The sequence below is a fragment of the Notothenia coriiceps genome, unplaced genomic scaffold (genome assembly GCF_000735185.1).
Source record: "Notothenia coriiceps isolate Sejong01 unplaced genomic scaffold, NC01 NC01_scaffold00037217, whole genome shotgun sequence".
In the NCBI taxonomy this organism is placed as follows: Eukaryota; Metazoa; Chordata; class Actinopteri; order Perciformes; family Nototheniidae; genus Notothenia; species Notothenia coriiceps.
The window spans coordinates 1-27,735 of NW_011369918.1; the positions used below are offsets into that span (position 1 = coordinate 1).

The 27,735-nt window shown below is 39.8% G+C and overlaps 4 protein-coding genes across 4 annotated transcripts; 2 read left to right on the top strand and 2 right to left on the bottom strand.

Annotated features, from left to right (window-relative positions):
- Positions 1–2,885: 2,885 nt before the first annotated feature.
- kpna7 (karyopherin alpha 7 (importin alpha 8)) lies at positions 2,886–6,314 on the top strand. Its single transcript, XM_010793117.1, has 12 exons — positions 2,886–3,015; positions 3,091–3,213; positions 3,291–3,376; positions 3,791–3,959; positions 4,124–4,223; positions 4,416–4,498; positions 4,621–4,707; positions 4,843–5,019; positions 5,231–5,464; positions 5,583–5,765; positions 5,847–5,993; positions 6,172–6,314. The coding sequence occupies exons 1-12, from the start codon at positions 2,950–2,952 to the stop codon at positions 6,256–6,258; spliced, it is 1,542 nt and encodes a 513-aa protein (XP_010791419.1). The 5' UTR covers positions 2,886–2,949; the 3' UTR covers positions 6,259–6,314.
- Positions 6,315–6,614: 300 nt separating this feature from the next.
- Positions 6,615–8,436, top strand: LOC104964366 (NAD(P)(+)--arginine ADP-ribosyltransferase 2-like). Its single transcript, XM_010793118.1, is given in 2 exon segments — positions 6,615–7,375; positions 7,378–8,436. Coding segments are annotated over 2 exon segments (711 nt in total). The 5' UTR covers positions 6,615–7,201; the 3' UTR covers positions 7,915–8,436.
- A 715-nt stretch (positions 8,437–9,151) lies between these two features.
- Positions 9,152–12,255, bottom strand: xpa (xeroderma pigmentosum, complementation group A). The gene is made up of 5 exons (XM_010793120.1): positions 11,867–12,255; positions 11,667–11,772; positions 10,966–11,131; positions 10,092–10,209; positions 9,152–9,800 (listed from the first exon to the last, which is right to left on the bottom strand). Exons 1-5 carry the CDS (start codon positions 12,147–12,149, stop codon positions 9,646–9,648), a joined length of 828 nt encoding a protein of 275 aa, XP_010791422.1. The 5' UTR covers positions 12,150–12,255; the 3' UTR covers positions 9,152–9,645.
- Positions 12,256–15,661: 3,406 nt separating this feature from the next.
- On the bottom strand, positions 15,662–26,710 carry slc24a2 (solute carrier family 24 member 2). Its single transcript, XM_010793121.1, has 9 exons — positions 25,806–26,710; positions 19,331–19,366; positions 19,019–19,130; positions 18,587–18,670; positions 18,125–18,207; positions 17,903–18,037; positions 17,248–17,337; positions 16,298–16,464; positions 15,662–16,188 (listed from the first exon to the last, which is right to left on the bottom strand). The coding sequence occupies exons 1-9, from the start codon at positions 26,706–26,708 to the stop codon at positions 15,939–15,941; spliced, it is 1,860 nt and encodes a 619-aa protein (XP_010791423.1). The 5' UTR covers positions 26,709–26,710; the 3' UTR covers positions 15,662–15,938.
- Between the last annotated feature and the right edge of the window lie 1,025 nt (positions 26,711–27,735).

Here is a 27,735-nt window from a genome sequence, read left to right on the forward strand (position 1 = left end):
GGGGGGGTGTATTGGGAGGCCTTGACGTGCACAATGGAATTTCCTCCATTCACTTCACATTTTTCAGACTAACAAAGTCAAAGACAACAGGGCAGAAACACTCCACACCCTTCGAGGCGTCTCTGAGGAGCCATAAGCACTTCCAGGTAAAATGGCCAGCAGCATGATCTCACGGGCAAAGAGAGCTGCACACACAAGTGAACACTCTGCAAAAGGTTCACATCAGCAGGTCAGTATGCCAAAAATGATATCTACAATTGTTATATTCTGAAGAAAACATTGTAAGATAAAAAAGAGTGGAGTCTTCCGGAGGTGATTACCACTTTCACCATGTACTGAAGCATAAATGCCATATTTTAACCCTTCTGGCAAAGTTTTACATTCACCCTCTGACTGGCAGTCTGACCTCTACAGTAATGACAATAATAGAGAGCATGAGAACAAATCTCTCTGTGTCGAGAAAACGGGAAGTATATTTTTACTTTTTCTCAAAGGTGGGGTATGTAATTTTGGAGAAACCAGCTCGAGTGCGCTATAATTTGAAAGTACACAACCGGAAAAAATCTGCATCTTCCTTCAGACTTCCTTACAGAGCCCCTCCTCCAACACACACGAACGCGCATATGACCAATGAGGGCACGAGATAAGTTTGTGCACAGATGGAAGGCTGACAGGCAGGTAGGCCATCCAGTTATTTTATCAGGGCCGGCAAAATGATTGGTCGTGCTTTTTAGAGCGCCACGGCTTCCACAGATGACATTTTTTTATGTATTTATTGTCAAAGCATTTAATATATTCATTGCTATCGGGTTGTTAAAGGTGGGGTAGGTACATTTGAGAAACCGGCTCTATATAAACTTTGTGTTATATTCCACGTAATGCTCTTAACATCCCGATAGCAATGAATATCTGAAGTGCTTTGACAAAAAATCCATAAAAAAATGTAATCTGTGGAAGCCGTAGTACTGTAAAAAGCACGACCAATCATCTGAGCCGGCCCGGCTAAAATAACTGGATGGCCTACCTGCATGTCAGCCTTCCATCTGTGCACAAACTTATCTCATGCCCTCATTGGTCATGTGAGCGTTCGTGTGTGTTGGAGGAGGGGCTCTGTAAGGAAGTGGCAGATTTTTTCCGGTTGTTTATTTTCCAAAATTACCTACCCCACCTTTCAGAGCATTCCATGGAATATAACAAAAAGTGTTTCTGAAATAAATTACATACCCCACCTTTAATGATTTCATTTTCGTGCTGTGAGGTGAATGATGCCTATCGCTTTAAATGCACTATCCGCTAAACCCATGCACATCAAATTGGCTTGAGCAAGGCACTATGAGCAGGTGTATTTCAACAAAGCCCTTTAGATAGATTAAAGTCCATTCCTCTCTCCCCTTTACTAGCCTATGAAAACCCTAAAATTAATTATCAATAAAACAAATAGAGTTGGAAGAATTGTGGCTTGTTAAAGCCGCATTAATGCATCACAAACAATCAAACGGTTACATAGTCAACATCATCTAATGTGTTACTGTCCCAAATCACTATTAACATTCAATATCTTTATTCATCTTTCTTTCCATCTGACTTTTTGGGGTTTAAAGATCCATCAATCTGGATATACAGTATGTTGTTACAATCCAATATTATCTACCCAAAAGTAAAAAGAATGACACATATTTGTGTTTCCAGCGCCCTTAGTGTGAACCTTTGTCGCACAAACGTTGCCAAATGTGAAATTGTTATGAACCTAACACTGCAGTGTAAAAAGCTCTTTTCCCCCTATTAACCCTATAAGAAGTCCAGATGTATTTCCTTTTAAAAGTTCAGTTTGGAGAGTTCAAAGGGAAGGTATCCTCATCAATGCAACATAAGCTTGTGTCTATGTGTGTGACACAGGAAGGTGTGAGAAAGAGGGTTTACAGTGCTGCATTTGAGGAAACATCCTTGATGAGGGTTAAGCTCAACTCAGGGTGGTGGTGAGGTTGCAGAAAGAAAGAGTGTGTTTAAACCTGCACAAACACTCACAGCCATATGACCCTTGTGTGCATGTGTTCTCAAGAGGAAGTGAGGGGGAAACCTCCACTTAAGCTGCCATTGTTCAGACCTTCGTGGTTTTTACAGAGGAAGACTCAATTCTGTCAATTATATTTCTCTAACTCACTTTCCCCCTCAGAGGCTTTCTTCTCTTTTATTAATTAGATATACCCTTTTCCTTTATTTGCCCGACCTTTGTTTTGCAATTGATGTGGCTAAACTACATTGAACTTAAATAAATGTACCAATCAAGTTTCACACACAGGCCAGATTTTATTTGTGTTATGCTGCCATCTAGTGTCTAAAACCGGCAACGACTTGTTGGTCCGTTATTTTAATATATAACGTTACACTGTAAACTTGCCAGGCAGGCATACTGTTACTTATTGACTATTTCACTTTATTTGTTAGATTTTGATTTAGTATATTTAAATTATATGTCAAACATGTAAGTGCTGAACAACGTATCAACAGAACGATCGTTTTAGTTTTTTACCCTGTATAGTAAACTGATCATAAAAATAGCTACTTTTGTTTTAGAACATGCAACGATTCGTCAGCCAGTTTAAAAAAGAGACATTAGAAACATAAACGTCTTGAAGTCTTTAAAAACATGGACCAAATGTCATGGTAGGCTATGAACATTACCTATGAGTAATCAAAAGAAACAAATTAAAACTATTATTCTTCTAAATCACATTTTGTAAATAAATAGATTCGTTCACGTATTGCTGGAGGGAACTGAACGTGCAGCAGCTGTGATTGAAACGCGCACAGCTGCTCGTGCATCAATCACAGCTAATTAGCTACACCTGAGGCGGAGCTGTCCTATAAAACCCCCCTGCGGAAGCTTTCATTAAGTTTCACCTTTAGTCAAGCAGCAAGCACGGTTTCGCCCTGCGTAAAACAGCCACTATGCCTACAACGAACGTTGTTGACGAGCGAATCTCCAAATTCAAAAACAAGGGGAAGGATCCAGCAGTAAGTTAATGTTATTTTGTTCACTGTCGTGCGTGTTAATGTTTTTATCAACACTGCATCTCGGTCTCTTGGCAGAAACTTCGAGATAAACGGATCTCTGCGTGCGTGGAGCTGCGCAAAGCTAACAAAGATGAAAACTTCATGAAGAGAAGAAACATCTCGGTGGACCTCTCTTCTGATTACATCTCCAACGAGATGGTCAGTAGGCTACACAGAAAGCCCTACAAGTATGTTAAAACTAGCAGAGCCTCTAACGGTGTTTCTTTCATTTATAGGTGGCCTCGTTAGTCATTGAGGATATCATTAAAGACGTGAACTCCAACTGCAGGGAGTCCCAAACCCGAGGGTGCCAGGCCGCCAGGTGAGGGATCACTTCTAAATGTGTGTTGGAACCAGTGATCTGTCGCACAACACAATAGGGACACAATTAGTTTGCTAATCAGGTAGACACTTTTATGCAGATTTCCCCTGGGGCTTCTAATAAATTGTAACCCTAATCCACTATTATATACTTGCTGGGTTACTTGAATATCTGCCAATTGTTCACCCATTAAAGTAGGTGGGATGGGAAAAACTAGAGCAGTGTTTCCCAAAAGCAAACTTTTAGATGCAAAATCAAACTACAATAAAGTATCCTGTATATTTGATGAGGATTTCTGACCCCAAAAAAAAACACTGGCTAAAAGGTCAATTAAATATAATTTTGGAATATTTCAAATGTATTCTTTAAATATATGCCTGGTAAGACGTATATATTTCCTCCATCCTTCCTCAGGAAGCTGCTGTCTCAAGAGCGTAACCCCCCTCTGAAGGAGATCATAGATGCAGGGCTGCTGGTGTGCTTTGTGTCCTTCCTGAGTATGGATGATGAGCCCAATCTGCAGTTTGAAGCAGCTTGGGCCCTTACAAACATCGCCTCTGGGACATCTTGGCATACTCAACAGGTGTGAACAGTGTTGAAATAGGAATGCTAAACTAATGTTAACAGTGCCATTTATCTAGAACAGGTTATCAGGATCCTTGATAACATCTTGTGTTTAAAACAGACTTGATATATTTAATAATATAAGTGGCTTGAAAGTGCAACATAACTGTTTTTGTGTCTCAGGTGGTGGAACATGGAGCTGTACCATCCTTCATCGCCTTGCTGGCTTCACCCATATTGCACATCAGTGAACAGGCCGTCTGGGCTCTTGGAAACATTGCAGGTTAAATGCAAAATTAATGTTTTATATAGCTAATATTTCTGAGTTTGACATTGAATTAACACAACTGATACATGTTTAGAGTAAATGGTAAAATGTAATGGGGTTCTATCTCTTCACTGTCGAAAGGCTTAGTTTTTAAATGTAATTGTGGTGGTAAACTGAAACTCCATCACAAATGTAACTTCTCTACAGGTGACGGTGCAGTTTATCGAGACATCCTGATTGAGTGCAATGTCGTCCCGGCCTTACTGGCACGAATCAGCCCGGACACACCAGTAAGTTGCAGGCTCAGATTATTCACTCGACGTGTATTTCCTTTTTTACCATTATACTTGAGTGACAACTTCGTAAAGGCAGAACTGCTGCAGTGTTTGTCTAAATGCTTTGATTACTCCAGGTTGGCTACTTGCGTAACCTGACATGGACATTATCCAACCTGTGTCGGAATAAGAACCCGTTCCCCCCCTTGTCTGCAGTCCTGCAAGTGAGTAAAATGCTGGATAATTTATTAACAGCCTTGCAGATTTATTGAAGCTCGGCTCAGAAGATCAACACCCGGTCAAGATGGGTCCAGATTACTAGCGAGATGACTAATGTGCTGTAACTGTTGCCCCTTCAGATGCTTCCCTCTTTGATTCAGTTGCTCCATCTCAGTGATAAGGACATCTTGTCTGATGCATGCTGGGCAATCTCTTACCTCTCAGACGGCGACAATGACCGCATTGATATTGTTGTGAGAACTGGCATCGTCCCTCGGCTGGTGGAGCTCATGAGCCACGAGGAGATCAGTGTCATGGTAGTGTTCTCAAACTCACTATTCAACTCAATTTTAAAACTGGAATAAGATATTTAAGATCTGTTGCTGCACCATCAATGTGAGACAAGTCTCTTTCTGATCATGCAACACAAGTAGCACATCAAACGTTAAAGTAAAGCTTTTGGTCAAACAATAATCTTACCTGCCACTAACTATGGTTCAGTCAATCAGTTTCTTGTCTGCTCTTCAGACCCCGGCTCTCCGCTCAATCGGGAACATAGTGAGTGGCTCGGACCTCCAGACCCAGGTGGCCGTTGATGCCGAAGTTCTAAAAGTCATACCTGTACTGATGAGGCACCAGAAGCCCAGTGTTCAGAAGGAGGCAGCGTGGGTGTTATCCAACATTGCTGCAGGACCATGTAGGCAAATCCAACAGCTGATCACATGTGGCCTGCTCCCTCCCCTGGTGGAACAGCTCAAAAATGTAAGATGAAGCGTGACTTTTGATCCTTTTCCAGTCTAGACATCAGTGGCACTGTAGTATTACTTGAAATTAGTAATTCTTCATGGTAATGTAAACGGGGACTAATTGTTTTTCTTAGGGAGACTTTAAAACTCAAAGGGAGGCAGTGTGGGCAGTGACAAACTTCACCAGTGGGGGCACTGTGGAGCAGGTGGTCCATTTGGTGCAGAGTGGGGCCCTGGAGGCAATCATCAACCTGTTGCAGGTCAAAGATGCTAAAGTCATCCTGGTCATACTGGAGGCCATCAACAACATCTTCATGGTGAGTGTGAAACTTGAACTTCTAATAGTTTTAAACTTCAGTTGGAGAGATGGTTTTGGTTACCTTGCATTGTCTTTTCAGGCAGCAGAGAAGCTCGGGGAGACTGAGAAACTGAGCCTTTTGGTTGAAGAGCTTGGAGGACTTGACCGTATTGAGATGCTGCAGAGCCATGACAATGAGTTGGTGTACCAGGCTGCTCATACCCTCATAGAGAAGTACTTTGGTGATGTAAGTAGCCCATGATTTCAATATTTCCTACATTATTTGAGATGAGGATTAGTGAATGAACATTCTCAAAGTGTTCTTGTATTCTATGTTAATTTGTGAACTTCATTGAAAGTCTTTGAATTAAGCTTATATGTCTGAAGGCATTTTCTAAATGTGACTTATTATTTATCTCTCCTAGGGTGATGTCGTGGGAGTCAAAGTCGAGAGTACAGAGGAAGCATTTGTATTCAAGACTTCTGATGTGAAGAGAACTTTTGAATTTTAAACGTACTATTGTATGCTTTTGAATTCATGTTGAATAAATAAAGGTTGTATATTAACTGGTGAAGTATATGTGCTTTGATGAAGGTTGCATTGGGAATGCTTTTGAAACCTGTTTTTTAAAGGGCTATTAATTGATCCAGGGCAATGTAATGGCCACTGTTATGGATAAAATGATCTGTTAAACTGACTTTCATTGACTTTATTCTAGCCGATTAAAAATAGTTTTAAAGTATTTAAGGGCATTCAATATATTCTTACAGAGGCATCATCATTGCTGATAAACATTTCATGAGCTATGACTTGTGAAGCTAAAGAGTTAAGCAAGCAGTAAAAGGGACTTTTTATTTTACCAGAAGTCAGGTTTCAGTTTACTTCACAAAACTTTTCCACTTGCAAGTAAAAGGAATGGCCTATGCGCACTCATAGCTAATTGGGGTAAAAACAAAGGTAGATTTTTTTTTTTTTTTTAATGTTAACATTACCAAGTGTTTGATTTTACCACCGTCAAAACTGACTTTTAAAATGTGTGGAAACTTACATTTTAATGAATTAAGCACATGTTTTCAATGGCCTAAAAGTGTGTTGACATGCACATATAAAAGATTGTTGCATCAAATTTCAATACAGAGGCGAACAATGTATTTTGTGGTGATCAAAGTATTTAAAAATGACTTTTCTAAATGCCACGGTAACATCGACACACTGACATGTGAATCCGCCGCTGCGGTGTGAAGAGGAAACACCGGTACGTTTCAGGTTCTAGCTCCGAGCCGGCCCTGTAAACACGTTGGTGTGAAAGGGGCAATAGAGACGCTTTTGAAAAGCTCTGATGTCCAAAAGGAGTGTTGCCTCACAGGAGGCTACATCGGACTCATCTTCAGAGTCTGAAGCACCTGTAAATGTTCAGAATACCTCCAATCAGGCTGCCATGCAGAAGACCACAAATGCCTCACTCCATGTTGCCTCTGGTCTGTCTTTTCATCAGAATCCCCCTCAGCTTGTCTCTGGACTCTGTGGACGACATGTATTACGGCTGCTCCCACAAGATGCTGATCAAAGTAAAACAGGGGAAGGTTTGCACATGTACACAAACCTTTGTGCTGTTAAAGCCATGATGAATAAAGACAACTATGATCCGCTGTCTTTTAATCACTTCTGGGCTCTGTGTGCCTACACAGGTGGGTCGTATGGAGAGTTGAACCGAGCAGTCCGCAGGGGGAAGGCTTCCTACGGGACCTCGTTTGAATTCCACTGCCTCCACTTCCTGCTTTCTGATACCATCCTGCTCCTAAAACTCAACCAAAGACGCTGCTTCACCACCTACAGGAGGAGCAAACTGCTCTTCAGTGGAGAACCTGGACAAACTATGCGCTTCGGTTCATTCGCCTCCAGCTCTCTCAGCAAGGACCTACGACAGTTTGGACAGGGGACCTGCTTTGAGATACGCACATGTTTCAGTGCCTACCTCAAGTCCTATTCAGAGTTTGATTCAAACGAGGATGAAGTATTAATTCCTCCGTATGAAATGTTCAATATTGTATCTGTGGACACTTCAGGACAGAACCATTTACACTGGAGACGGCCAGACTTTACAGCAGTCTCAACTGCCAGGCTGTGGAGCCTTTTAGAAGTTAACACTTTGTTTAATAAAGTTTAACTGTCACCAGATCAGCAGCCACATTTCTATTTTGCTTCACAATCTTGAGTTTATTAAAACAATGTCTTTCTTTTTTGTATTTATTATATATTTTTATTATAAATATATTTGTGCTGAAGACTTTTCCTTAAAAAGTCCTACATTTTATTTTACTGTTTTTATTATCTTTTGTTTGTATTTGACATTGTGGGAGAAGCCAGTGTTCTCAGTGAGATCTTACAAACTCAATCCGAAGATCATTTTATAAACGACAGCCAGGGACATGGTGTCATGTTAAGCAAAAAATAGAAGCCCAAACCTGTCCCCGACTGAAGAAAAACAAGAAATAAAAAAGGACAAGTCTCAGTACAAATAATTATTCATTAATTTTGATTAATGGAATTCACATAAAGCCAAATCAAAACTAACATACAGAACTCCTTAAGGCAACGTTTACATCACAACAAAAATCATTTAAAGGTCCCATGTCATGCTTTTCCGGTTATTACCCGTCCCCTGGTGTGTTATGAAGGTTTTTATGCATGTAAACGGTCTGCAAAGTCACAAACCCTCAAAGTACAACCTGTAGCGAGTAAAACTCTAACGCAGCGTGCGTTGAAGCTTGCCGGCGGGAGTGTCTGAAGCTCGACCAACAACCAATCACATGAATCTCCCGCCTCGGACACACAAGCACGCGGTTTGATTGGCTATAGCTTGTACTGGCATGAAGCGAGCGAAGCGACGCTCCCACAATGCTTCACAGTTCGACACACACACACACACACACACACACACACACCCACACACACACACACACACACACACACACACACACACACACACACACACACACACACACACACACACACACACACACACACACACACACACACACACACACACAGCGAGGCTGTGAGTCAGTGTGAGAGCACACACAAATTCCCAGCCAGGCTGCGTGTGTGCGTGTTCGGGCTGGGTTTCGCAGACGGCCACATGGCTCATAGGAAGGGGGGGGGCAGGAGCTCTAACAAGCCGTTTAGGACAGAGTGAATACACATACTATACAGAGCTGCTGTATGAGAAACCAATGTGATTTTGGAAAATTGCACAATATAAATCTATTTTAGTAGACCTCAACAATGGAATTATGATCAGTAGAAATGGCCATGACATGGGACCTTTAACAAAAATGTAAACATGTTTTAAACATATGCAGTAATTGTGGTATGAATATCTGGACAATGTCAGTTATAGAGAATAGAGAGAGAACACTGATTATATTTTAAAAATATATAAAACATGACCTGTGACCCAGTACGGGCAAGGTGAATAAAGCCACAAAGAGGATATTGAGTGAAGCTCAATTTTGACATGACAGTGAACACATCACAGAAAAACGAAATTCAATTTCTTCTCCAGTTGTATCAAGGTCTCCAAAACTCAATATTTTACCCAAGACGGTATTTTCAAGTTCAATATTGTGTCTTTCCTGGTTGGTACATTGCCAGAGTAAATCTCCATATTCCACAAGAGAAACAGGAAGTGTTGCAATAGGCTGTGAACCAGAAAGGCAATTTGCTAAAAATATACAATTGTTCAAGGCAAGGTCAGCTGTTTAAAAAAGAAACCATTGCTGACACTGACCTGTTAGTGTCACACAAGAGAATGAATGTGTGGCTCCTTGTGTGTTTTATTAATAATAAATAATACCCGTAACAATCAGTGTGTATGTGTTTATGTGTGTTTGAGCGTCTACATTTTCTCGTAGCTGAGTTCCTGTCCGCAGGTGGTGCAGGTTTTCTTGTAGAGGTCCTCCTCCTCATCCACTACCTCCTCCGGTCCGTACTGATGTTGGTGGACGCTGGTGTCTTTGGTCCACATGCTGCTCCTCACCGCCCGGCGCAGCTCTGACACACATCACACATGAACATTAAACATAAATATTATCGAGTTGATGCTCACACATCATAATATTTATGTGTCCACAGTCACTGGCTGTTTCTCAATCGCGAGTACACATGCTGCAGAGCAACTATTTCAAGTATGCTACGTGAGAGTGGCGCAGAATGCTGGGCATTTAAAATGCATTTAAACAGTCCTTCGGCGCCCCTCGATGACGTAGTATACTCTAAATAGTTGCTCTGCAGCAGTTAGACTCGCGATTGAGAAACGGCCACTGACTCATACAGGAAACCGACCTTTGACTTTCTTGTTGAAGCGCTTTTGCTTCTGCACCTCTTTGTTCTCTTCTCTCGTCTCTTTAGCTTCCTCCAAGGCTTCCTCAGAGCCCCACACCTCCATACATCTCTTCTCCACCTGGGAAACAGAAATATAAGAACTGTAGTTCATATAGACTCAGGAAAACATACATAAGGCATTATTTGTCATGTGACCAAAATGTTTGTGGCTTTGATTTAGGGATGCAACTAATGATTAACTGTATTGTTGATCAGTCTATCTATAATTTAGTTCTATATATGTGTATTATTTTCCTGCTAAATAAATGTTTCATAGCCCAAGATTCAATATTCAGATTTATTGAAAAGTCATGCAATATAAAAAGAGTAAAGCTGACACAACAACAAATTCAACTAAAAATACTTTCAAAAGAGTTAATTAATTATGTGATGACTATTCGATCCTTTCATTACTACTTTTTCATCACAGCTTGATAATATTTTGTTATTTATAGATTGGTCTAAACATATTTTTTCTTCTTTTGGAAAATGTTGGGCAGTTCCCACATTTCCACTGACTTTACCAAGACAAATGTAATTGATATATTATTCTTAAATGATATGGTTCATGACGTGATTTTGATCATAGTTGTAATGCAATATTTGCAATTAAAAATGTTAATGTATGTATAATGTATTATAGTTTTTATTTTCCAACTTGTTATGTAGACGTATTTACTTATTTAGAGCACTTAGAGCACAAGGAAAACACTGGATTCTTCCGGCTCCGTTCACAGAAAAAAAAATGATATCATTAAAATGATCAGAACATTGATATTGATAGAAAATTGACACATTTGCCCACCAAAACACACACACACGTTCCAGCAAGTACCTGTACTTTGAGGTACAGCTTCATGTCTCCCCAGGTTGGGTTGTGAGGGTTTTTCTTCAGGGTGAACCTGAGTGGAGGCTCTCTCTGGTCGAGGTCACAGTCCTTCAGCAGGTACTGCTTCTTCGCCTCAGTTCTGGAGATCAGCTTATGCTTCTCCTCGTTGTCTCTGAGGGCAAAAAGGAATCCACTGTTAATACCTGTGATCTGATTCAGTCAGGTGAGTTTAAATAAAAGTTACAATCTGAAGAAAAACTAGAATTAAACCCAAGACAAAAATAAAAAGCTGAGTACTGATTATCGGGGTACTTTGACAACATTTCACAGACTATTGACAGTCAGGGGATGGTCACATCACAAATCCAACTGTTTTTATTTGTAAACGTTTCAATTGATTTCAGTCATTTCCACGTCACGACTTCAAATCAATGAAGTACTGTAACACCTCTTGTTTCAATAGCTTCTATATTATGTGAGGTAATCACTCTAAATGACTTTTGAATTGTAGTGCTACACTGGACAAGGAGTCACCTCTATTTTATGTGATTATAGGTTTTTTAAAGTTATTTTAACATTCTCGGGAATTCTGCAGGTTTTCTATCCTTATCCTAACACATCACCTGATATCAGTGCGGTGTGTGTGTGTGTGTGTGTGTGTGTGTGTGTGTGTGTGTGTGTGTGTGTGTGTGTGTGTGTGTGTGTACCTGCACTTGTCACAGACAGACAGGTCAAAGCTGTTGCTGAGGTATGAGTCCATAAAGGGTTTTAGACAGTCATCGCACAGCAGGTAGTCTGGCTCTATTACTGGAGCTGAAAACAAAACAACTCTTAATACACATGTGAGTAATAAAAAAAGCATGCATGTACCCACTCAAGTCAACAAACAACACACAATCACACTCACCTGGCTGATGCACAACCTTCCTGACCCTCTGCTCTTCTTCTCCGTAACCCTCCTCCTCGATGAAGAAGCCGGCTCCAGAGTCGATGGTCTTGGAGACTTTGGCCGACGTTGCTCCCTCCACGGCGGACAAAGAGCGGCTCGCTAGTCGGGCTTGCCGGAGCATCAACGCCTGCTGTCGGTTCCTCTCGATCTTAGCCCGCATCGCTGCAGAGAGTTCGGGTTTGGAAGTGTGTGGAGAGGAGGGCCCCGGTGCACACACTCCCTCCGACTCTGACGGATCCATGCTGTTCTCTCAAACAGCGATCATCATTTAGAGATGTACAAACGGCGTGTTTTGTTACATTCAATTCAGCGTTAGTCTGTTTTTAAAGTTGCATGCTTCCGGTTGTGTCTTCTTCCTTTACATTTTGAAAGTTTTAAGAGCATTACCGCCACCTGCTGTTCAGGAATTAAAAAGACTAGAGACTTCTGAATATATGAAATTAAATTCCAACTTTAAAATGTTCTAATAGTTGTAGACGTTCCTGATAATTTACGCTGTGCCTGTCACTTTGAATGGAGGATTAATGGCTCGTAAAAACAGTTCTTTTTTTAATTAAAGGGTAGGCATACCTTTTTTTGTTCATCTTAAATATTTGTATTCAGATGCTAATGGCTGTATTCAAAACGTTTTCAGTTATAGCAGTTGTCCACAGAGCCACAAAGAAACCTTCATTACTTCTTTAAACAGTAGACATTTTCATTCCGTGATGCAACTCATGCGCTATAATGCATACGTGCATTTTCAATGTAAGTGATTTGGGACAATATCCACAGCGTTTATTTTGTGTAGAGCTGACTAAAACCAGTGCAGCTGCTAAGCCTCGAATGGATTCATCATGTTCTTCTTCTTCCTTCCTGTGACACTAGAAAGCAGAGGTGAGTGAGTCCTGTATTTGTCATCCACAGGTGTTCAGTGAATCCCTGTTGCATCACGGTGATCATGGCTGAGGGCCACACTTGCTGCTGTGAGAGGCTTAATTGTGTCAAAGTAAAGCAGATCTTGATGATGACATTGCAAATCTGTGCGGTGTGGTGAGGGAGCTTAAGGTAAAGTGACCTGACTTTTAAAGTAGTGTGTTTGATTTAAAATGTTTAATGACCCAAGCATTGATTATATTGGGTATTTTTCTGTATTAAAGCAATAATATAATAATAATAAAAGCAGTATATCAAGATCTTTGAGGATACTTTAAATTATATATACATTCTGACGTTTAAAACCAACTCATGAAGGTGTAGCATTAACCTATCCCAAAATTCCCATGAACTCGAAATGGCAACAAAGAAAATTTGAGGTTTGATTTATTTGATCATTTAACACTTTATACAGAGTTGAATGATAAATGTTTTGTTTACAGTAGGCCTATAATACACAATTCAAGTAGTACATGAATGTTTTCCATACTTGCATATAGTACACGGAAATACAAAAGCATTTTACCATTTGTCATGGTATTCAAACGGGTCAAGGATGAATAATTCTATATATTTCTAAATGCATTCATTCATACATTCATTTCTCACATTCACAGGATCCATCAAAGCAAGGGAGATACTAAGTGTTGAGTGTGATAATAGAAGTTGTGTTGAGGTTAAACTATTTGTCAACTATGGTTAAACACAGAAGCATATAGTCTTAAATTACAGTTTACACATACTTTATACACATAAACAAACAAAAAAACACAAATGTTTTACTTTGCAAGGTATATGGATTGTTTCGAGGAAATTCGATTGAGAATTTCACTTTCAATTGATAAAGAATTAGTTAAAATAAACATGCAAATACAAAATGGATTTTGGCTAACACTGTGACACAACATTTTAGTGTTAACCCTTGGGATCCATTCATTTAAAAATGAAATAATTTGTTGGAGGAATCTGAAAATAAATATAATTAAATGTTTGCGTTGATAAGAGGTTGTACTGTTAACACCTGAAACTTTTAACATTGCTATGAGAAATAAAAAGCAGAGGGGGATGTTATTCAGAGATGACTACAGTACCTTTATTGACCATCAACTCCAAGGCTCATGGAACATGTTGAACATAGCTGGGAGAGTAAAATATTGCCTACATTCACATATGAGACAAAGAAAGCAGACAACATTAGAAAAACAATGATGTATTTTGATGCTTTTTGGAGGGCAATTAGTTCAACTGATTTGGGCAACGTTGATAGCACATTTGTTTGACAATGAGACCTTAAATTGGTCAGTAATAATACAGCCTCGGGTCAGTGAGAATGTTCCCTTGTATGTTAAAAATAAAGAAAAAGAAAACCTCATGAAAAAATCCACCTACATTTAAAAAAACAAAGAGAGAAAAGAGGTAATGGAATCTGATTCTTTGAATCACAGAAATGTTTTCATTCTGATATTCTTGAATTGTTTAATTTCTTTTGCAACCTCTTCAGTAAATGTGCATTTCGATTAGTGGTTTAATTTATTAGAGGTTGAGGGAAACACCCATTTTAATATAAAGATGCCTAGATGTCAACATATCATTACATTATTTGCTTTTTGCTCACCTTAAATCTAATAAAGAGGGAGTAGATGAGAACAAAATAGCCTGAATCTTTGCAACATGTTTTGTTTTACATAAGATATGCCTACTTGATGTTTCTTATAATAGTTGGATAAAAGAAAAATATTTCAGCCTCTATGCCACACACTGAACACATTATGTTCATGCTATGTGAACATAGCGGTGCAATATATTATACAGTACAAGTGTTGTTTTACATCAATCCAATACAGGACACATCCAGTGATACCTGGTGATATTGAACACACATTTTTACAAATACATAATTAGAAGAAAAAAAACAAGAAAAAAAACGTTTGCGTTCATCATCCATCCATCCATCCATCTTCTCCCGCTTATCCGTGGTCGGGTCGCGGAGGTAGCAGTTCCAGCAGAGAGCCCCAAACTTCATCAAGTAAAATTAAATGAGAAACACTAATCTTTAGTCAAACGCTTGTTGTCCACACTGCATCATCTACTGGTAAATGTGACACCAGACCTGGTAGATTTCCATGAGGAAAATCCTCCTGTTTTAGTCAGGATACTGAAGTAATCTCTCTAAAGTGATGCATGTAAAGGCAAACAGAACAGAAGATATTATTAATACTAATATAAAATTAGTTGGGCTGTGTTGAGCTTAATGGGTCCATGCTATCTATTTGGACCTATTATAGATTTTCATGATTGGGAAGTAATGTAAGCATTTATGCCAAACATTTGAATATACTGTGTTTTTCAATATATCATCTCAAATATACTGTGTTTAAACAGACTCATGTTATTAACCCGGGGTATATCTCTGTCAATCACATTGCAAAGTCATACTGGAGGTGAAATGAACACAGTTAAAATCTAAACGTTAACATTTCTAAGCAGCTATCACACTCATGAGTTGCCCCGGCCCTTTCTTCTTAGTTTTGCTCATGACAAACAGGATCTCTCCAGAGCTTTGCTCCCCATCGAAACCAAACCAAAACAAAAGGGTTTCTATAATCTCCCACATGAACAGTTCATCTGCATTGCTTGACTGGTTGCATGAGTAGCGAGGGTAGTTTTTATACTGCAACATGGTCCTCTATTTGAAGAAAACCCCAAAAACAATCTCTGGTGATCGTATGGAAATTCCCATCCCAGGTGGCGTTCACATAACTTGTTTGTCAGGTTCAACCAGAAAATGGAAAACTGAATGAAGTCACATGGAACAAACAGAGACGAGTCACTCATACTGGGTGGCATAAAGTGTGTCAATGACGTACAGGCTCGTTCTGTATGCCATTGCTGGATGGCTGTGATGCACCGGTGTGAATTTGCAGCCTTGATTTCAGTCAGTACCCCTGCCTAACTTGCGTGTGTTTGGATGTGTGAGTGTGTCTTCTATTATTTATGTGAGACAGATAGACAGTTTGTGTCTGTGCGTCCTTCCTCTCCTATAGTAAATCAGGGTAAACTTGAACCCCTTCGCTCTTAATTTCAGCTCTCTTGCGTTAGGTGGAAGTGGCTTCTCTCAGACGGTGATGGGGCAGGTAATGATTTTGTCCTCCAGCATGACGCTGAGGACCAGGAACACAACGTACAGCAGGAACATGAGAAGGCCCAGAAACTTGCTCATTTTCCATTTGCAAGCCGCGATGGAGATGATGACAAAGAGGAGCATGAGGAAGAGTAGGACGATGGCGCAGAACAGTCCGTTGCTGCTGACCTGGATCGGTTTGAAGTCGTTGATGATGTGGTAGATGAGCCAGGGGAATGGCAGACTAGAGGGAGATAAGGGAGTTTATTAAGTTAGGAGAGAAACATGTTAAAAACAGATATGACTTTGGACTATTACTCTGTATGCTTTTTCTTGTTGTTTTCTGGACTCACCCCACAGTGATATCAAAGATGTTGGAGCCGACAGAGCTGGACACGGCCATGTCACCTAGGCCTTTTCGCGCCACAATCACACTGGTGATAAGGTCCGGGATTGAAGTGCCAGCTGCTAGTATAGTCAGTCCCATTATCTCCTCCGTAATCCAGAACGTTTCTCCAACCTGAAAGGAAGAACAAGTTGCAGCTGCACAGTTACCAAAACTGCATCATTTTCATGTTGGTCCAAAGATTCTTGTACTGTGTTGCTGTTTTTTTCTGAAAAATGTCAGACTAGGCGGTTACCTCTGGGGTTGAAGAATGAACTTGGATGTGCTAAAAACTGAAGTTATAAAATGGGCACTTGAGGCTGATTCCAAAAGGGTGTCAGTTTCCACGGACCACTATGTTAAAATGCCCGACTTTGCAGCAGAAATTCAGATGTAAGCAGCTTGTTTAAAAAAACATATTTTGTGTTCTGGAGCTTATTTTCCCGTTCATGACAACTGTATTTATATCATAAATAAGGGCATCATCATGGAGTCTTAAACATTACTGTTTAGTGATACATTTAATTAAATGTAACCTCATAATAAATAAGTTGACTTGTGATATTCATTATTCTATCCAACAGATATTATATATATTATATATATATTATATATTATTATATATATATAATATTATATATATTATATACCGCGCTCTGCATTTATTGGCACAGAAATGGCACGTGCATCTCCTCAGTGACCTTGCATACAACATTACCTTATGCTTCAGGCCTGTCTTTGCATCTGCGCTGTTAAAATAGAGTAGTACAGGTTGATCTGGCTATGGATCAAGGCGGGTCAGCTGGGATTAGCTGCCGTGGTCACACATTCAACACCCTGAATGCTGCACTGACTCATAAGAAAGGCCTCAGGAAAAGGAGAGAGTTGTTGTATGAGAGACAAATAGAGAGAACGTACCTGGTGAGCCCACCACACCATCAGGTAGGAGAAGAAAGCAATCCAAGAAATGGCACCGATGAAAGTGACAGGGAAGAATCTGGCCGAGGCCTGAGACAACAAGAAAAAAAAAAGGTTCAGTTTATCTACCGCACACTCAACAATTGCCCCCCCTCGATATACTTCACACTTAATATAAGGTCATAATAAAGCATTTGGATGCAAATGTATAGCCCAAGAGGTAAAGAAAAACGACAACAAAAAACATTACTGGAACCTGCTGTAGGTCTTATATTTATTGAGCAGGTCTTGAATATATGTAACCTAAATTAAAGTGGTTTTCTTATATAAAACATTTGTTTGTGTATATTGGTTTTGCCATCTTCATTTGGCCAAAATGACTTGGAAAATATTGGCATTTTGTCATTGTCAAACATTTGTAATCGTGCATTCCTACTAGATTAGTGTTTTTACATTTTCTCATGCTTCAAAATTAAACGAAATTGTCAACACAGCAGTGGAACAGTTCTGTATCCAAATTAACATTATGCAAGTATGTCGTGTGGATGTGAGATTTAAAATAAATTATTGCATCATGAGTTGCTCTTACATACGTGTACACACATAAACATGATTTTCATTGTTTGTTTGTGTGCTCATGTGTGAGTGGTGTCACCTCTCTCCTGACGTCGGGCAGTGTGAGCCACAGTGGCAGGATGATGGGCAGGATAACCAGGTACATGATACGTTTCCTGTTGGTGTCGGGCCAGGCCAGGCTCAGAGGCTGTTCATCGCCATCATCTTCATCACCCTGAAGAAGGAGTTTGTTAATTCAGATCAACTGTGTTTATAGTTATTTAAATATTTAATCATATTTCAATATAACATTCAGCCATACGTCTTCTTCTCCTCCTGCAACACCGTTACTGGGCGGTGTGACTTCCACTGCAACGTTTGAACTGTTTGGGATGTCTTTATCGGCTGGAGGAAAGAAAAGGAAGAGAAAAAGGAACAGAGCTTAATTATCAGATCATTCATTGGGAGTACATGTGGTTTCTATTGACGGTATTTGACCATTTATATTGCATAAAATAATCCACAACTTTCTGTTAAAACATGAATACATGAGCAAATAACGGACAAAGATATAACTTTTGATGATAAAATGATACATTTTCAGTCAAAGCTATCTATTATTATATTCGGGCATGTTATACTACCACACTGATTAAATATATCGAAAATTTGTACCAAAATAAAAAGTGCAAGAGGAAATGATGCTGTAAGAACAGTCCTCTGACTGCTCAGTGTCCATTCATTCAGTCCGAGGAACACAGATTCATACGTCGCTGTTACTCACCCACACCGTTAGCAGTGACAGCATCTTCTTTACACTTCTGCTTGGCCATTTTGTGAAGGATTGATGCTTTCTCTTTGAAACGCCCTAATTCAATGGAAGGAGACTCAGTCAGTCCAGCTTGTTCTGCTGAACATTTAAAATGTATTTTTAATTAATACATGCTTTGTGAAATGGTGGGTGTATTTCCACAGCTGGGAGGTAAAAGAAAAGTGAAAAAAGGTTAGACAAATGAAGACATTCCATAGACAGTATATTCCCTTCAACCGAACCTTGTCTTAATCATAATCTTCACTAAAGCTGTTTATTTATGAATACAATATCAATTCAATTGTAGCGCATCCTCTGATTTTGACATTTTATTTTTTTACGAGATATCATATTGCATTTCAGTATGTGTGTGTGTGTCGTGCTTTTTTCAAGTCTTACCCTTACCTTCGTCACTGAGAGGGTCGAGAGTGTGTATCATGAGCTGAAAGATACTATTCCTCATCAGTGAGTTGTGTAAAGAAGCACAGCTTCCCTCCCTCTGCAGCCTCGGTTTGGCCTGTACAAATACCAAAATAATACAGAGAGAAACGATGAATATATATTCTGTGAATGACTGTAAAATATGTATATTTAAAAATATGTCTAGAAACCGCTTTAAAATGTGTCATGACTGATTACGACACATTAATAACATTTACATAATATGACCCGAACACGACATTACACAGAGAAGTTTAAACACAAACACAAACTCACCGTCAGCTTGTTCTCATCATTGACAGGTTCATTCACCTTTAAAGACACACAGAAAGAAAACAATATACAGTATAGGTTTTGTCACAAACAAGCGGGGAGGAGTGTCCAATACTTTAGGGTCAGCAGAAAATATCATAGCATAGATGTAAAAAATACAATAGTGGCAGTGCAGTTAAAGGTGGGGTAGGTAAGTTTGAGAAACCGGCTCGAGATGCACTTTTTGTTATATTCCATGGAATGCTCTTAACATCCCGATAGCAATTAATATCTTAAGTGCTTTGACAAAAAAAGCCGTAGTACTGTAAAAAGCACGACCAATCATTTTAGCCGGCCCGGCTAAAATAACTGGATGGCCTACCTGCCTGTCAGCCTTCCATCAGTGCACAAACTTATCTCGTGCCCTGGTCATGTGCGCGTTCATGTGTGTCGGAGGAGGGGCTCTGTAAGGAAGTGGCAGATTTTTTCCAGCTGTGTATTTTCAAATTCTAGCCATTCGAGCTGGTCTCCAAAATGACCTACCCCACCTTTAAATGAACCAGAATAAACACAGATGTGTTAAGCTAACTTGAAACTGAATGTCTTCAACACCTGATCACTTGTCAGATGTTCAGCAAACAGTGATGGAACAACGGAAACACACATAAACTCCTTTTTAGGAACAGTATCATAACAGTAACTCTAAAGGACCTCTTACTTACAGAGGGAGCGAAACAGTGCAAAAGGTATGGGGACTATTTCGGACACAAAAACTAGGATTCTACACAAACACACACACATGTGAACACACACACACACACACACACACACACACACACACACACACACACACACACACACACACACACACACACACACAGGATGACTAAGATAATTTCAACCCAGCCATTTCTTCAGAGGACATATACAGCACAGTGGTGTCACCACGTACAGTGAAGAAACACACATACACACACAACACACACAGAGTCCACTGGCTGGGACAGGAGTCTGTGGTGGTGTTGTGTGAGAGCACAGAGGTGTCAGCATGGGGAGGGTCTGGTTTGGGAATCAGGGATTTGGAAATATAAAAAAAAACAGATGGGAACTTAAGACTGTGTGGGTAGATATCTTGTAATCAAAGGTTATTGTAATCTTTGTTTGAACAGTTCAATAAGGATGTTTGCATAAGCTGTTCTCTGTCACCGTACAACCATTCACCATGCAGGTGTCTTTCACCACATTGACATTCTGCCCTGGACAAATATATCATGTTGTTCTAAAGACACGCCCAGTAAAGAAGCTTTTATTCTATGTTAAGAAGGGCGTGAATCAAATACGAATGTTTGCTCCGTGAGAGAGGGGCAGGAGTACACTGTAACACGTAATCAATGAATCAACTCATACTTCTATTTTGATTATTTTACCATTGAGTCCAGACCTTTTTTTTTTTGACTGATGATCAGAGGTTATTTTCAATAAATATATTTTGCATTTATGTAATTACTGGACATAATCAAGAAAAGTAATGTCTTTGTTCTTATCCCAATAGGACAGGTTTGTATGGATATTTACAGTGCCAGATATTATCAAATAACCAAAACTGCACTATTTATTCTGGGGTTATTCATCCTTGTGTGCCTTATATTTGCACTTATGTAGTGCTAAACTTGATACAGAGTTAGCTTACACAAATAAATACATCACACAGCAGATGTCACTGCTCCCTGTCTATTGATACACTGCCCAATTCCCATCATAAGGATACATGTCACATAAAGACAGCCAATACCTTAAGATGTAGCTGACCTGACTCTTTCAAAAGCACAAACACAAACAATGACCAACAACACGCGGAGGGAGGTGGAGGGTTTCGTTGTTGATGCGTTTTTCATGATGGAGGCCACAGAGTTTGAGCAGATAATCCCTTTAGCTTGCATCTGACAAGACACCTGCTGCTGTTACGGCAGCTAAAGCAAGGCTAAAGATAGTTTTCTTATAGTTTCACTTCTATAATGTGTTACATGTTTGTCCAATCCAGATTTGGCTGCTCATGATTTTCGTTAAACACTCTATGCACATACTGTAGGATTCACCTTTTACACAAAACCAACTAAAACACATGAGAACATTTCTTAATCATTCTTTAAGCAACAACCTTAAAGTAAACCTGGTTTCTTTTCACAAAGATGAAGGAGTTGGTTTTCTTTATTAATATAATGAATAGAAACATATTGAGCAGTAAATAAGTCATTTAAAGGAAGAAGTTGGAGACACTTGTCTGTAATATCCATGTGATTGCTGAGGCCAGCATGGCATTAGTTGTGGTTGGTTAGTGCTCAAAGGGTTCCTTACAACCTCTGCAGAACCTGCTGACATGGAAACTGGATTTAGTTTGGTGCTGTCTTTTGAAACAGGTTTTTATACTGCATGACATACTGTGTCCTATTTTGAGAAGCTGCTGATCTTTGTCACCTTTACCCTAAGTCACTCCGCTGCGGATGTGTTGTGTGACATAACACCTCTCTGCATGTTTCCTACAGGATACAGCCACGATTAATCACCTAAAATGTTTAGGTTCTTGTAGCAGGTTGCAAGAATAAAGTCAAATACTGTGTAGGCCTACCTCTGGTATAACCAGCCTGCAGCTAGTAAACTCGCCAGACCTGAACAGTAGATAACAATACACTAAACAGTATAGTTCCTGCAAGACTGCTAAAACATATTTTGCAAATACATTGCTCGTGTTTACAAATTGCATTGATTATGAAGCTGCGTGTAGTCATGTATCTATCAGTTATAGAGAATTATAGTGTTTTGCTCCAGCTAGCATTTATATTTTGTACATATGTACACTTTATACCAGTTGTAGATTATGAGGCTTCATTACAATATTATCCGTTTAAATAATTAATTAAAACCTTCTCTTTTGGGTCATTTTGCATTATATAGTCATCTAAACTATGTTAATTACTACTTAAGCATATCGTTTAAGCAGTTCAATCTATGAATCTGAGCAAGTAAAGAGTTACTGCATGCAGATCAGGGATTGTTCAAGTCATAAAGTATGGCTTTTGAGACCTAAAGATGATCTGTTAAGGAGAAGAAGAAGAACATGAAAGCCTCAAGCTTAGCTGATTTGTAACCTTTGACTGAGCTGCTATTTCAGTTCAGTGGTCTTATCCCAAGTCCAGACACCGAAAGAGTCGGAAATCCTAGAGATTTACACCAAACTTCACTTTGATACAAATAGTCCCCCCTGGAAAGACTGAGGCACAATCAGATCACTACTCAAATTCACATTTTCCTTCCTGACTTGCTCTCTTTCCCTCTCTCAACACCACCACCCCCCCACCTCCAGTGTACACCTGACTGTCCGAACTGTAGGATTTAGCCAGGATTAATCACTACTTTTAGACTGGTACTTTTCAAGCCTGCGTGTGAAGTCCTGCACTAACCTTCACAGGTCACCATGCTGTTTAACATTTCTCCTCAGCCAGCAAATACCAACCATTTTGTTTGTTAAATATAAAAACTATTTAGCTACATGACTTCTCATTTAAAACATAAATTAGGGAGAAATTCTACTTGAATAATTAAGCATGGCTCAACAGAACAACTCATCATTTATAGAAGCATTTTTATGCAAAAGTTTGAAAATCCATCTGATAAAACAATCTAAATTTTAAGCATTGAATATTAAAAAACCTTCACTTATGGGCAGCAATAAAGCTACACTTATAACATGAGAAGTATTAACTATTGATAATTACAGCATCCTTCTTTGGACAGATTCTTATGCAAGTAAATGTTAAGTTTTATTGATTATGAAGTTACAGATGCAGAGACTCAATGTTCTGGGCTGTATGTTTGCTGTCGTCACCGCAGGTAAGCAGTTAATAAGGGGATCAGAGGGGATTGTCCTCTTTAGTCCCATCACCAAGAAAAACCCTCGGACATTTTCTCTCTCTGTCTACTCAGACACACTCTATGTTTAAAAAAAAAAAAACAATACATCTATAACTTTGCTTAAACTGAAAACCAGACTACAGTTATGAGCACTACCGCAGGCTGAGGAGAGAGCCGGCAGTCGTTTTGCTCTCAGTGATCTGCTGATTCTTGCTCCCCCTGGGAGCATTTGACTATTATTAGCGGCTCTAATGGGATTAAAAGGCATTAACCTTGGGGGATTATTAAGCAGCTACCAACACATGAGGGCCGGACGGTAGAATGAGAAAAGCTGTTCTTGGGTTGAAGTGAGGCGGCCTGAAGTACAGCTGATTCCCAGAAGGGCGCACATGTCAAACAGACCTTTAACAACACTGACGAGCACCCAAAAATACTATGCTCACGTTTAAGGAAAATCATCAAATAGAGAACTGGATAAAGATATTTCACAGTACAGATACTACTGAAAGCCAGGGGGAGAGGTGCTAAATTAGCTATTACCAATCTATTATAGAAAAAAGACTACAGAAGCCAAATATTCATATTATATATAAGTGACTGCTTGATATAAAAGAAAGTCATGGTTCTGGGGTAGCATTTTTTTTTTTACACTGACCTAAGCATTTAAGGGGAGGAGATTTAAATTAGATTGGACCATCTTGTGTCCTGGTGACCATAAGCTCATCTTTCCCTGAAAGCTTGAACTTCTCCTGGCCTGGATCCATACCATTAAAATAGTTGTCCCCTTCTAAGAAGTGTTTTCATCCAGTGTTGTAGAATTTGTTTCCGTCAACATTTCACTTCACACTATCTGAAATACATAATAATCTGTTGATAATGTTTCGGGACCAACAAAAGCCAGATAATGTGCACTCGCTGTATACGCCCCCGAAGAACTGGTGATGGGTGATGTCCGTCTACGCTAAGGGCAAGCTGCTCTAAGAACAGCCTACTGCAGTTTTTATTAATTTTGTCACCTGAGAGCCGTATGTGATAACAACATCAGAGAGCAACACATCTGCCTCCAACTGCACGCACAGACAGGAAAACACGGAGAGACAAATGTGAAAAACAAAAAACCTCTTCAGTTTATCTGTGGGTTTGTGAGATGAACCATTTTGTATCATCATTTCCCATCTCTTTCTTGAATCTGGAACAAACAGCCCAAAGTGCACTCCAAGCTATTCCCAAAGCACAGTTTCCCGTCAAGTTATTGATTAAGTGATTGCACTGTGATCGATGTTTTTGTAAGTGTGTTGTCATTAGATCAACTTCCTGTAAGAATTAGTCAGCCTTTCAGAGAAAGAAACACTATGACATTGTTAATTAATTCAAATATATTTCTCATGGCTAATTCTTGCTGCCTATCGTAAAACTGTGGTGGACTGCAGCTGTTATAAGATCCATGAGTAATCCATGTTTGGATACATAATCACTGGTGCTCTTCAAAAACATAATGATGTTTAATGAGCTGAAATAGGGGACACACAACAGCAACGACCTTCTTAAAGACTAAAGAGACCACTTCACTCTAATGTCAGGACAAAGTCAAGGGGAGCTGAAGGAGGGAGCTCACTGATGAGGTTTAAGAGATGCTACAAGGATTTCTGGACTAATTAGGCTGTTCCCTCTCCATACAGAATGTGCTCTGAGTTTAATCTCAACCCTCTCTCAAATGTCGGTCTATTTTATTAACTGTCTTGAATATATAGGGTATTATGAAAATATGTAATCTAACAATGTGTGTGATTGAATTTTGGACTAAAAAAGATGGACACAAAACCATAACTTGAAATGAATCAATCCTGGAAGTGAATTTAAAAACAAAAATAAATATGAGTGTGATTTTTGGCTATTTTGCATGGTTTTTTCCATGTTTAAAATTATAACCTACGTGCAACCTGCTTTCCTTTGCATGCTTTTTAATGTTCAATGGCATCGAAATGTGTCTGTGAAGATTGTGACAGAAGACTCAGAGGAAGAGTGGCCATCTTCACTTGATGGTTGATGGGAATAAGACTGAAAACTGGATCAAAACCCAGTTAAAGTCGGAAAATGTAACAGACTGTTACATTAGTAATTATTATAATTATTAATATAAGTAGTGACAGTAGACGAGGCCTGTTCCTAGAATTAGTCAGCACCAAGATTCTGAATTCTGGTTCTGCATCTGGAACTGTCCAAGATGCACAGGTGGCAGGTTAATAGCAATCTTTAAATCCTTACAGAGGGGTAGTCTGTTCGACACCCTATTTGCTTCCCACAACAGGAGCACGTCTATTCCCAGTGTCAGCAGCCATGACTGGTTGACCTATTTTTCCCCAGGTATTGAAAAGATGCCCAGATTTCAGTAAAGAGAAACTGACAGAAAAACAGTAAGGTTTCTTCCTAAACATTTGTATAACCCTGTTGACTTAAAGAAACACTTGAAAGATGGAGATTTCCTCCAGTAGATGTAGGGGTATCCAACACTAAGAATAGGGGAAGATGGATGGATGGATGGATGGATGGATGGATGGATGGATGGATGGATGGATGGATTAAGGCTCACCTTTGGTGCAGTCTCAAGCTCATCCACCTGGTTGCTGCCCAGTAAATTCTTGATGAAAAGTTCTACATTGGCATTGAACTTCATGAATGTCACATAGCAGCTGTAGCACATCAGCAGACTGATACTTTCCCCCACTGTGATTTGATTATCCAAAAAGAAACAGATGAGCATAAGTAGGCCGATGATATAGAACGAGACGTCTCTAAACAGAGGCCACCAGGTGAGGTGCAGCACCTCTTTGGAAAACACGGCGCACATCCCGATCACAAACAGGATATTAAAGACGGCAGAGCCCACAATGGTACCGATACCCACGTTACTGTGGGAGACAAAGACTCCTATGACAGAAGTGAAGAGCTCTGGAGCTGAGCCACCTGCCGCCATGAAGGTGGCTCCTGCAACATCATCGGATATCTGCAGCTTTTCTGTGATGACAGTGAGCGCTGGAACAAAGAACTCATCACAGACAATGGCTAATGCTATAAACATGTACAACATGCCAAACATATGAAAAGCCACATAGCCCTGGCGTCTTTCATCCACGCTGAAGTAATCCGTTGGATAGTCCCCGTGATTCATATCTTCTGCAGATGACTGCATGGCAACCGGTGTGTCTTCTGGCTTGGCTGTGTGGTTGTGGTACTGAAGAAGAGTCCTTTGGGGCCCTGCCGTCTCTGCCGAGCCTTCAGCGGACGATTCTAGCTCTTTTGCCACGGTTGTGACCAGCGACAAGGCACTCCATGAACAGAATGTGCAGACCGCCACCATACTGATGATGAAGCCAAGAATCCGTCCGGGGCGCAGCTTTCTTTTGACACAATGGTATTGGTGCCTGGTGCAGCTGCTGGGAGGGTCCAGAAGAGGCTCGTAGCCAGGGGAAGCCATCCTGTCTCGACTTCTCATGGGAAGCAGGAATTCCATGGTGTTTGGCGCAGGTTGTCCGGCAAAGCAGGAAGTGTATGGAATCCCCCCCCAAAGCCGGGTTGGTGTAGCTGGTTGCTACGAGGGCGGGGGTTTGACAGGCCTCGACACTCACCGATTTGTTCGCATGCTGCTTCCTGGTCTAAACACAATGGAAGCCCTGAAGTCTGATTCCAGGATCCAGTCCATTAAAAGGCTTCCTCATATTACGCGCTGCAAATCAGAGCAAAAAATACATTGTATTAATGCAAGGGGGCACAGTCAAATAATAAGAAAAAACTGTGCGTAAAATCAAAAACATTATTACATTACATTGTATATACACATTATGTTTGATGCTGCTGTCCGTTATATGGGAGATATTGTATTGTACTTTTTTGACACCACAAATGTGGCTGACTAATTACTTTATTGATAAAGGTTTCACATGCAAAACATATGATTCATAAGATGGTGTGTGTTATGTTGAACTAACGTGTATAAAGTAGTTCAAGGGAGCCCTCCCATGGATTGCTACAACAAAAAATGTGCTTCAGTAAAAATAAACCTTTTTAAATTATATTTGAAATGCCTATTTTATAGACAACTCGATATAATGCCATTGGGCTTAGGTGAACTGTGAGGTCTATATTTGTGTCTGCTGCTGTCATTCGAGGATTTTAATTTCATTTAATGTATGGTAAGGCTCCTAATCATTTCTGGTCAAGTTATTGTTGTTAGGCGGTAATAAATGTACTCTTGAATTGAATGAATTAAAGAAATATACCCTTTTTAAAAGCTAAAATTCTACTTAGTGAATTTACAGTTTGAAGTGAATGTATTATAACAGTTGATATTATCATTATTATTAGCAGCAATTCTGTTAAAGTGCTGTGGCCTTCTTGAGAACCAGCAGTGAGATCTCTCCTTTAAGAGACGCTTGGACATTAGTGAAAGCTCATTAGAAAGCTATTTAATCCCTGAGAAGATATACTTAGATTAGCCTCAGGACCTGCACACTGATGCTGTT

Excerpts from the sequence above, each read along its gene's own strand:
- kpna7 (XM_010793117.1), top strand. The coding sequence starts at position 2,950 with ATGCCTACAACGAACGTTGTTGACGAGCGAATCTCCAAATTCAAAAAC. Across the intron at positions 4,224-4,415 it reads GGCTCTTGGAAACATTGCAG|GTGACGGTGCAGTTTATCGA; the intron begins GTTAAATGCAAA and ends ACTTCTCTACAG. Across the intron at positions 4,499-4,620 it reads GAATCAGCCCGGACACACCA|GTTGGCTACTTGCGTAACCT; the intron begins GTAAGTTGCAGG and ends TGATTACTCCAG.
- xpa (XM_010793120.1), bottom strand. The coding sequence starts at position 12,149 with ATGGATCCGTCAGAGTCGGAGGGAGTGTGTGCACCGGGGCCCTCCTCT. Across the intron at positions 11,773-11,866 it reads GAAGGTTGTGCATCAGCCAG|CTCCAGTAATAGAGCCAGAC; the intron begins GTGAGTGTGATT and ends TTTTGTTTTCAG. Across the intron at positions 9,801-10,091 it reads CTTCAACAAGAAAGTCAAAG|AGCTGCGCCGGGCGGTGAGG; the intron begins GTCGGTTTCCTG and ends GATGTGTGTCAG.
- slc24a2 (XM_010793121.1), bottom strand. The coding sequence starts at position 26,708 with ATGAGAAGTCGAGACAGGATGGCTTCCCCTGGCTACGAGCCTCTTCTG. Across the intron at positions 19,131-19,330 it reads ATGATGAGAACAAGCTGACG|GCCAAACCGAGGCTGCAGAG; the intron begins GTGAGTTTGTGT and ends GTATTTGTACAG. Across the intron at positions 16,465-17,247 it reads TGGTGTGGTGGGCTCACCAG|GTTGGAGAAACGTTCTGGAT; the intron begins GTACGTTCTCTC and ends TCTTCCTTTCAG.